This window comes from Rhamphochromis longiceps, linkage group LG15, assembly GCF_057381845.1.
Source record: "Rhamphochromis longiceps isolate RC_006_pf linkage group LG15, R_longiceps_female_GT1.1, whole genome shotgun sequence".
NCBI classification, from domain to species: domain Eukaryota; kingdom Metazoa; phylum Chordata; class Actinopteri; order Cichliformes; family Cichlidae; genus Rhamphochromis; species Rhamphochromis longiceps.
Genome location: NC_140571.1, coordinates 3090274 through 3100625, shown reverse-complemented (window position 1 = coordinate 3100625; position 10352 = coordinate 3090274). Strand labels below are relative to the sequence as shown.

General features: G+C 41.2%; 1 protein-coding gene across 1 annotated transcript; it reads right to left on the bottom strand.

The window, feature by feature from the left end:
* Window positions 1–260: 260 nt before the first annotated feature.
* On the bottom strand, window positions 261–9737 carry snw1 (SNW domain containing 1). The gene is made up of 14 exons (XM_085382263.1): window positions 9618–9737; window positions 8984–9137; window positions 8688–8849; window positions 8340–8435; window positions 7575–7681; window positions 6575–6679; window positions 6232–6301; window positions 6062–6127; window positions 5850–5966; window positions 5619–5760; window positions 4927–5029; window positions 4099–4216; window positions 3792–3955; window positions 261–1117 (listed from the first exon to the last, which is right to left on the bottom strand). The coding sequence occupies exons 1-14, from the start codon at window positions 9629–9631 to the stop codon at window positions 925–927; spliced, it is 1611 nt and encodes a 536-aa protein (XP_085238389.1). The 5' UTR covers window positions 9632–9737; the 3' UTR covers window positions 261–924.
* Between the last annotated feature and the right edge of the window lie 615 nt (window positions 9738–10352).

The following is a 10352-nucleotide window of genomic DNA, read 5'->3' as shown; positions in this document are numbered from 1 at the left end:
TAAATCGCACAGCCAATTTCCAGTGGGGGGGAAAAAGCCCTGAAAACTACTCACACACTGTAATTGATGGCTTTGCTGAATGCATTTCAGGCATTTAATCATCTATGTAAATGGACTGCATTACTCAGGAAGTGATTAAAATAATGGAAATCTACTATGTACAAACTATGCCAATTACACAACTAATGGACTTCCTACTATGTTGGAAAAGTTTAGAATAACTGAAGCTTAACCGGACTAAAAATAACTGACAAGGAAAGACAAGTCAAACTTGTTTACTAATTAAAAAAGCACAGCAGTTACACACGATATGAAACTCAATCCATTGGTAGTAATGTACAAGAACTATAAATTTGGCTGGATTTATATCTTCTAGATACATTTAAGCTGCTGTACACATCTGCCATAAAACAGGGACTGTGCTCACAAATGTACGAGGGGTTTAAATAAAACACTGCCATAACAAAAAAAAGGAGGGAATGTGAGGAGAAAGTGAGGAAAAAAAAGGGGGTAAATACTGAGGAATTCCTGTTGAGTTTATTCTGTAACCTTCAGCATTACAGGTTTATAAAAACAAAAGCAGACAGTGACTAAAATCTACATTTTTTCCAGGGTCAGTTATCACCATTCCTAGCCACATGTGAAATGAAAGAGGTTGCACTGTATAAAGAGTAATGTTTCAGATGCAGAGCCCACTCATACTTTGCCTCACAACAAATGCTCAACATGGGTTAATGAAGTCTAATAGACAAAAAAACAAACAAAAAACAAGCGTTTTACACAGCCTTACACCCTCTTTCACACTGAAAGAAGACATCAATCTTAATGTCCAGTCCTGACAGATACTTGTATACCACAACACCCCTCAACCGCTGAGGGGATGCACTGACTCCCCCTCTGTATGAGAAGTGCACCGAGCTGCTCTCACTCCTTCCTGCGCTTCTTGTCGTGGTAGTCATCCTTGGAGCGGTTGCTAGTGGATGGCCTCTTAGAGCCGCCGTGCTGCTTGGCTTGCTCCAAAAATTTATCCAGACCGAAGGGATCCTCCTCAAACTGAACAGGTCCTTCGCGCCTCTGCCCGTGGTCGGCGCCTGAGAACTCTTTGTCTGGGGCAAACCTGAAAGTGGACAGGAAAATAACTCATTACCAATCCCTACCTGATCTGCAGGTTATTAAACGGACTCACTGACAAGGGGCAGAACATTTTGAATGAGAAGAAAATGACCCTGAAAATATCATGGAGCAAATGTCTCTGGTAAGTCAGTCAAAAACTGTTTTCAACATTCTGTTTTGCACAATGGTCTCGCACCCTGTGGCCAACCAAACACTCCTGAAGCACAATGACAACCTGGTGACTAAACATATGGGACAGGCTATGCTCGACTAGCCGAGTGTAGCACTGCTGCCTCAAGGACGAGACTTCCTGCTGGGATTCATGTGAATGCTTGTCTCGTGCCTCAAAATAAAATTAGAATAACCTTGAAATTTTTTAGGTCTTTGTCATTTAAAAGAAACATAGATACTCCCCTGGCTAAAGGGCGCAGGCTTAGCCATCTTGGTAGCAGCCTAATTAACAGTTACTATGCTTAGATTCCACACATTTTCAAACGCAAAATTCAAACAAGACAACAGCGACGACTTCAAGTTATTATAAAAGTGAGAAAACTGCTGGCGATGTGAATTGACCAGCTCCGGGAAAAATCAACTCCCAATGCGAGCGACTGAAGGAATTACCAATGAGAAGGCAGGATACCACTAGCTGACATATGACCTGGTATAAAAAAAATATATATGACAAAGTTATTTAGGTAACCGGAGCCTGGAATGTCTGCTAGCAACAAACCGTCAGCACCAAACGATGCACAATGAGCGACCCACGTCCTGTGCAGACGGAGCGTATTGGAATACCAAATTGTATCCATGGCAGAAAGCTCTGAAATAAGGTTCACATGAGGAAGTATGATCACACATCTGTCACTGTGTTCCTGAGTTATGTTGTTAATTACTTGCTGGAACAATACGACATCCAAATAAAGCTGACACAGATACCACCACTTCAGCTTTTTTACCCTTTTAGACATATTAAACATATCTCTGAAATGACCTCATAATGAGAATATGAATATAATAAAGTAAGTCCAAGGTGTTCTTGATTTATTGTGTTCAGTCCTTCCTTGGGTGACTCTAAATTTTGGATGTGTTGTCAACACATTATGTTTATCTTAAAGGAACATTTTTTTTGAAACGATGATTTATTGATTTTGTCAGAACAACACGAACAGCAACAAGTCAGCACAGCCAAGCACAAAAAAAAGAAAAAAAAAAATAACAAAGCAAATGCAGGTATATGAGTTACCAGTACACACGCCTGGGACAAAATATGTAAAGCGTTTCACATTCGAAGTCAAGGGAAACAATAAATTAAAAAAAAAAAAAAAAAAAAAAAAGGGGGGGAAAACACAGACATTAATCAGTGTGTTTAAAAACAAACTGCGAGTCCCCTTTATGTAATAGCACAGTAAGGTCATGAGGTAGGTGATCAAGCAGAGGCTGCCATATGCTACAGAATGCATTACAATTGCCCTTTATGATGGCACTGAGGCGCTCCATCGGCAGCACCCTGAGCAGTTCTCTGTACCACTGTGTAACAGTAGGAGGCCGTCTCTGAATCCATTGAAACAGTACACATCGCCTCGCCAAATGTAAAAGTTTACTTAACAAAAGCATCTGTACAGAAGACAGAGAGAGCCCTTCTATAGATAGACCCAGAACGAACAGCATAGGGTTCAGTGGGATCGTTCGGTGGAAAATAGAGCAAAGCTCTATAGCAATATTCTTCCAAAATCTAGTAATTAAAGGACATTGCCATATGCAGTGGTAATAGGTCCCTACAGCCGTATTGCACTTCACACAAAGAGCAGAAATCTGAGGGTGAATTTTATTTAGGAACTCCGGCGTACGCTGTAGTCTATGTAAGATTCTGTACTGGCTTTCCTTTAGTCTGTTACAGGGAAACAATTTCATGGCAGATCTGAAAGTTTTGGACCATGCTTCCGCACCAACCTGAGCTTCGAGGTCGGTTTCCCACCGAACCCTGGCCTTATCAGTGGTTATAAAGTTCAAAGACAACAATTTCCCATAACAAAGAGAAATAAATTTCTTTTTTGTAGTCATTTCCTCGTTAACTTTGAGAAGAAAGCTTTCAACAGGGTTCAAAACTGGTTGATTGGCTGGAAATTTAAGGGAGTTCACATAATGCCTTACTTGCAGGAATCCAAAGAAGTGTTTCTGTGGTAAATTATACTTAACTTGAACTTGATTAAAGGCCATAAAACTACCCCTTTCGAACAGATCACAAATAAATCTTATACCTTTGGAATACCAATCATCAAATATATTAATGCCAATACCCGGGGGGAAAGCTTTATTCCTAGTTAGAGGCTGCAGTGCACTAGAGAAACCTCTTCTTCCGACGTGGGCAGTAATATCACGCCAAACCTTTAAAGTGGGCATCAAGACGGAATTAGTTCTGACACCAAGAGGGAGGTCCGCCAGGTCAGTGGATAAGAGACTAAGAGGTGAGAGAGGGTCACAGCACCAGGCATCTACCGATGGTTCGCCCCGGTGAAGGAAGGAATGTAACCACCCTGAGATTATTTGTGCATGGCAAGCCCAGTAGTAATATAAAAAGGAACATTTTTGTAATCATTTTCTTCCCAGAACAGTTAAAAAGGTGAACAGGTCAAATAACGCCGTCTGAAGAAAAAAAGAAAAAGAAAAAGTCCTCATACCTGTTGTTGTGCATGAGTGAGTCCAAATCATCTGCATAAGCATCTTTGTCTATATTCTTGCTGGGCCTGTAGATGTTGGAGGCCATATCTCTGCCACTGCGGAAAGGCTGGTCATACACGTTGTACGTCTCATCTTCACCACCAGCAAAGCCACTGTCCATACCCTGAAAAGAAAGAGGGAAAAAAGAAAGACTAAGATCCAGTTTGATCTGGAACTGAAACTTTCAGCTACATTTATCTTCACAGCAAAAAACCCAAGATGTGAACGCTGGAAGAGTGGAACTAAAAACGTGAGAATCATTCCAACCTTGCTCTGATTGAAGAGTCTCTGGTCATATTGCGCCTCGCTGGAGGAACGAGGGTTGGGCTTGCCCAGAGCGATGAGCTCACTGACGTCCCTGTCCTGATCTCTCTGCAGCTTCGACCTGGGACGCGGAAAGAGGAAATCAAAGGGATGTTCAGCAGAAATCAAAGACAAGATAGAAGAAATGACTCATGGAAAACTTTAGAGAAAGTTTACTTTAACTTTCTTTAAAAGTGCTGTAATAATGTGAGTGCTACAGCTTCAAAAATTTAAAGAGAATAAAAGTGTCATTTCAATGTCATGTTATATAATACATAAAAATTTATTGGAAAAATGCTGGGAGAAACTTGCATGAATGCTTAAACTCTGTATCCTGGCCTTAAAGCTTAAATATATATTGAAATGTGAAGTTTTTTTATTCAGTTCTTGGTGACTTTAACATCTTGATTGTCCTTCAGCAAACAGTCAAGTGAAAAGTAATTTTAAGATAACAAGGTCTGTGCTTTCTGACAGCTGGAATTGTGACTGTAATGAGCTCTCCTCTGAATTTCACTTTCTTCCCTTCTCCACGGACCCACAGTTCCATCAACTGACAACCTGACGTGCAGAACACATGACTTAACACACAAATGCACACTGGCGGCGCATCCCCCATGCACAAACAGTCTGTGGATCCTGAGCGCGCTGCTGGATCCTGCTGCGTTTGTTCAGTATTAGCTCTAGCTCCATGAATGATTCAGCAGTGTGGACTGCATTCGTGTATGCGTGCGTGTTTAGAGGGAAAGGGTGGTTGAGTTCACATGCGGTGCGTTTAAAGTGCGTGTCCAGCACCTCTTATCGGGAGCAGCTCTGGAAATGTTCCTGTCGTGCTGCCTCTCTTTCCTTCTGTCATGGCGGATCTCGTCACGCTCCCTGGCCTCGCCGTCCTCGCCACCTGCCGCGAGAGATGGACGGATGGGAAGAGGGAGAGAACAGGGTGCAAAGAAAAAACGAATAATAAAGAAGAAGAGAGAAGCAAGGGGTACACATGAGGTGAAATGGTGCAACAGAAGTGTGGGGTGAAAAGAGCAGGGGAACAGGGCGGGGCAGAAAGAGAGAACAAGAGAAGGTTTTATAAGTAACCTTAGAATATTTGAATCAAAATCACAGCTGATGGATGAAGCATTTACCACAGCAAAAGTTCTATTTTATAATCACAGTCAATGTCCTGTAGCTAAACAGTCATTCAAGGCGTAAAAAAAAGAAGAAGAAAAAAATAGACACGAAACATTGATTTTTCCTCTCAAAAATATACGTGAATTATCAGTGGGGAAGCAGGAACATCATTTCACAGCTTACTGGTCCTGTCAACACTGGCAGACTGAAAAATGTTGTCATAATTTATGCCGGTCATGTTCCCGATTTGGCAGTGGTGACAGCACTGATAACAGAGTCCGCTCTACTTGCTCAGAAAAGCCTCACACAGATACACCCATGAATATTAAGTAAACTTTATATTCCTGGCTCTTATCTTCAGGGCTCACCTTTGTCACCGTGACTTTTGATCCCTGCCCTGCGATCTCGAGCCATTTGGGCCAGCTCCCTCAGCTTCTCCTCCTTCTTTTCCTTCTCCTTCTGAGCCATCTTCTTCTCTACCTGAGCTCGCATCTCCACGGCCTCTCTGGCCTGCAGACATAATCAGCATTTAAATATAACCAACGAACGATCACTTTAAAGCACAACCTTTCAGATTCCCTTTGACAATCATGTGTTACCTTTCTATCAGCAATATAAAGGGCCTCAGCCAGCTTGGCAAAGTTTTCATTGATGTGAACCGTTTGAAGACCCCTCCCATCAGCAGCCAGACGTTTGTCGAGTGGGATGGTGTAGCCCTGAGCGCAACCAAGCATAGTGAGGAAAAAAAAGTGGGCACACACATGTACAAAAAACAAAACCGACCCAATAACTATTTCAGATGTCATGTTACCTTAGCGTTCTTCCAGTTGGAGATGCACGGTGGAATCTTCCACTCTTGCTGCTCCTTGACCGTCATCTGTAACAAAACTGAGAAACTGTCAAACATAGTGCAAGCAACTTGATTTAGGATGCAGTGTTAAAATGCCTGAAAAGCCGGACATCTGTTTGAGCCAACTCTACCTTTCTGCTTGGAGAATGCATCACAGGGGCAGGGGGAGAAGGCGGTCCACGAGGAATCTTCTTGTTGATTCTGAAGCACGAAGAATGACAGGCAAAATATTTTAGATGTTTAAAAAAATTAATCCTGTAAGACTTTTTAACACATTTTACTTGGAAGTCCTCATTTACTCCTTACTTTAAATTTCTAGGGTGATCAAAACACCACACCCACAAAAGGGACACATTCTACAAAATAAACATCTAGATATCATAACTATGTATTAAAGTGTCAAAACAGACATTAATGGTTAAATGAACACATTTCAAATTACATAAATTAATGATGGAGATAATGTTTACTTACTTAAAACGTGGAGGTTCCATGGGGTCTTTCTGCATTTCCACCATGCGGATCACCCTCTGTTTGGCCCCTGAATTAAATGCCACTCCCTGTTGGGACGGGGTGTACCTTGAAAAGAGGGAGAGGATGAGGGGAAAGTGCCAGACAGACAAAACTTTATCCTAACCCACACTGACATCCGTTAAAGCTAAAAATACAAGCATGTAGTTGCGCGGCAGCAATAAGAGCTTTCTGAATTCTCCAAATACTTCAATAGTTCATTTAATAGCCCTTTAAACAGCATCCTGTATGAAAGGAGAAAACATAAAGCTATCCCACAAGTTAGTGATACACCATTTGACCATTTATATAAACAATTAACATAACTGCCAAAGTGGTGCAGGTAATGTGAATGATAATTGTAAGTTAATCTTCCATTTCATGTCATGAGTTAGTGATATATTTTATCAGTTAAACTCTGATCATCACATTTTTCTAATAAAAAGCTTCTTGTTAAGTTGTTGCCTTGCATGAAATACACAGATCTATGCATGTTCTCAGAATCACGAGTCAGACTAATTGATCAGTGTGTTCAAGGTTCTGCATAATTCTGCTTGCACCCGTACCGTCTGTTCTTGTATTGCAGCCTTTAGGATGATCAGAAATTAATCAATAACTAACTAAACTAATACAGTCTCAGTGCAAAACTCTGGTTTTGTAGACTGAAATTCAAGTGAATCCAGAGGAGAGCTGCATTATTAACAAAGAGGTAATTTGGGGGGATGATCTGAATTGATTCCTAGACTTGAGTAGTTATGTTAGCTAGTTTACATCATTAGCTTACTGTTAATAAGCTATACCCAAAAGCTGTTGTACCCGCATTAAAAGAATCTAAGAACAGGAGTAGAACTGAAAGAAGGCCTCAGGCCCATGTACTACAGAGCACTACAGAAACTGGAAGTCAACCTTCCGACCCTCCTCCCTGACTGTGTGCAGTGTTGATAATCTTCTGACTAATACATACCTGATGTACTGTGCAGGAGCTTGTTTGTCTGCGGCTCTTACAGGCATGGCAGCAGCGATTTTTTGAGACACCTGCTTCTCCAGGGCTGTACGGGTCTTCTCTGTGAGCTACAAAAGGATGATCATGTTTACATTCCAGATTCAAGAAAAGCAGTCACATGACACAAGAGAAACTGTACTTCTCAAACATGTAGTAGTAAGAAAGCATCCTGACTGGAAACAACATAAACTGATGAAGGTTGAGCATGGTGCAAAATCGGGAGATGAACAATCTCAAACAATTGCAGGCTTTGATCTACTGAGAATCAGTAATATCTCAAGTACACTAAAACACTACAGCCTGAACTGTCTTTTTATTTTCTTTACTTATTTATTCATTCATTTAGGTCTTTATGGTTTAGTTTGCAGGAGGATTAAATAGACTTGAATCAGTAATTTTGTTAGACAACCTTGTATTTCACAATGACAACTAAAACGAATCTTAAAGATAAGCAGTCATCCTGGTGTCCAACACTTCTTACTAATTAAGTTTAAAAAGTCTAAATACAAAGTTGTCAAAACTAATTATGACAAATTGTTTCACTCGCTCAGCAACTTTACTGGGACAAAAATATACGTTGTCCATTTTTTCTTTGACATCATTGATACCTCCGAAAAGCACTTTGTGACGGCTTTATATAAAATTTTTACTTCTTTGGTAAATGGTTCTAAAAATGACAAGTGAGCACTCAAATCTAAAGTAATTCTGAGGGCGACGTGCTCTTACCTCTTGTATAGCCTCCTCATCTGGCTTCTGTAGTCCTGGAGCATCTTCATTGAGAACTTCCTTTGGAAGCAGGTCTGTGTATTTACTGAAGATCACCTATAAGCATGAAAAATGAAACCAATAAAGGAATACCACTTTTTAAAATGAAAACAGAGCCAGAGATGCAAATAAACTAAAGCCTAAAAGTCATTTTCTGGCCGTGCGAAAGCGATGTACATGACAGGTTTTATTCAGGCCTTAAAAGAATTGCTGATTTTTATATTATGATTTAAAGACAAATTCTTGGATTGTATGGATTGTATTGAGAGGATCCCTGCTAACTGTCGAAGGGATAAAATGCCCATATACCTTATCCTTTCCCTGTCCTTGTCTGGCAATGGCATCATATTTAATCTTTCCTTCTGCATCCACTTGTACTGCCAGGGCATTTGATGTCTTCTTCTTTCTACCCATCTCCAGAGGAAACTGAGCCACATGGATCTCTGGGAAAGCACCTCCATCTCCAAAGTCCTGCAGAAACACATATTTTGCAGTGAAAACTCAGGGTTGATTTCATCTTCAACCCGTAGAGGTTAGACAAAAAGGGACCCAACTATAAGCGAGCCAAACAAGAAACCTTATCCCATACGAGCAAGAGGTTTTACCTCGAGTGAGCGAGGTATCCAGCCTTTTCTGTGTCCATAAGGAGGGGGCTCTCTACGGGATGCAACCAGGGCGGTAGAGTAAGACTTCTGGGCCCGGAGCTTCTCCTCTGCCTCCAACTGATCTTGGGACAGCTGGGTCGGCGCCGGTAAAAAGCTGAACACACAGGAATCCTCATGTAAGTCTCAAAGTGATGAACAGTAACACAGGCGCTCTAAGCCCTGGCTAGCATTAGCCGCTAGTGACAACAAGTAGCTTCGAGGTTAATTAAGACACTCGTGTGTCAGTTCAAATAGCTAATGATCAAGGTAAGTTAAGAGAAAACGTTAAAGAAGCAAGCTTAAACACGTGGCTGCCTAAACTACGTCTACACAACGAACTACATCATATCGTGACCACAACTGCGTGCTGATAAGCTAGCTATGCTAAATGTGGAACTCGCGACATTTTTACTTGCTAGCCGTAGCCGTTGGCATCGACTAAATCAGATACAGAAACGACAGCGTACATACCACACATATCAGTGTGATACATTAATCGTAGTCTACACACCAGAAACCAATCGGTTGAATCGATATCTTATTTCCTAACAGTTTTGCAATTTATAACTACAAAAGGCTTTGTCGTGAAGCTCACCTCGTCAGAGACATCTTCCCGTTTCTTCCTAAGCAATGAACTGCACATGCGCGAAGACAGAGCAGACATGCGCAGAATAGAACAGACGACAACCACCAGAAACAAGAAACAGGAAATAGATGTGTAGGAAATTTGATGTGTAACAGGAAATAGAGCCCAGCTTCTGCCTCCTCTGGTCTCTGGAACTGAAATTATTCAGACTAGTTTTCTACCCTTTTAACCACCTAAAACAAGAACCAGACAACTCAGAATCTGTTTCTTCAAGATGTGCTGTTCATGCTTTTATTTTTGGTGGTTATTTCTTGATTTTATGTTCTTAAAAATTGACAGTAGGCTTTCTAGATCATGTAGTAACAAAGTGAATAGAAAAAGGTCCTCCTGCATGCTAGATTTATAGAGTCCTAATGCAGTAAGTGAGACAGTGTGCGGGAGTTATATTTACATTGTTGTGAAAATACAAAACTATACTCACTGCCTTTATAGGGGCAGGGATAGCTCAGTAGGTAAAGTGGTCGCCCCATGATCGGAAGGTCGGCGGTTCGAATCCACTTAACGGCTACCCTGAGGTACCCCTGAGCAAGGTACTGTCCCTACACACTGCTCCCCGGGCGCCTCCTTAGTGGGCTGCCCACTGCTTCACTGAGTGAATGGGTCAAATGCAGAGAAAAACAAGTAATTTCCCCATGGGGATCAATAAAGTATCTATTATTATTATTATAAGCCATCTGTATGTTT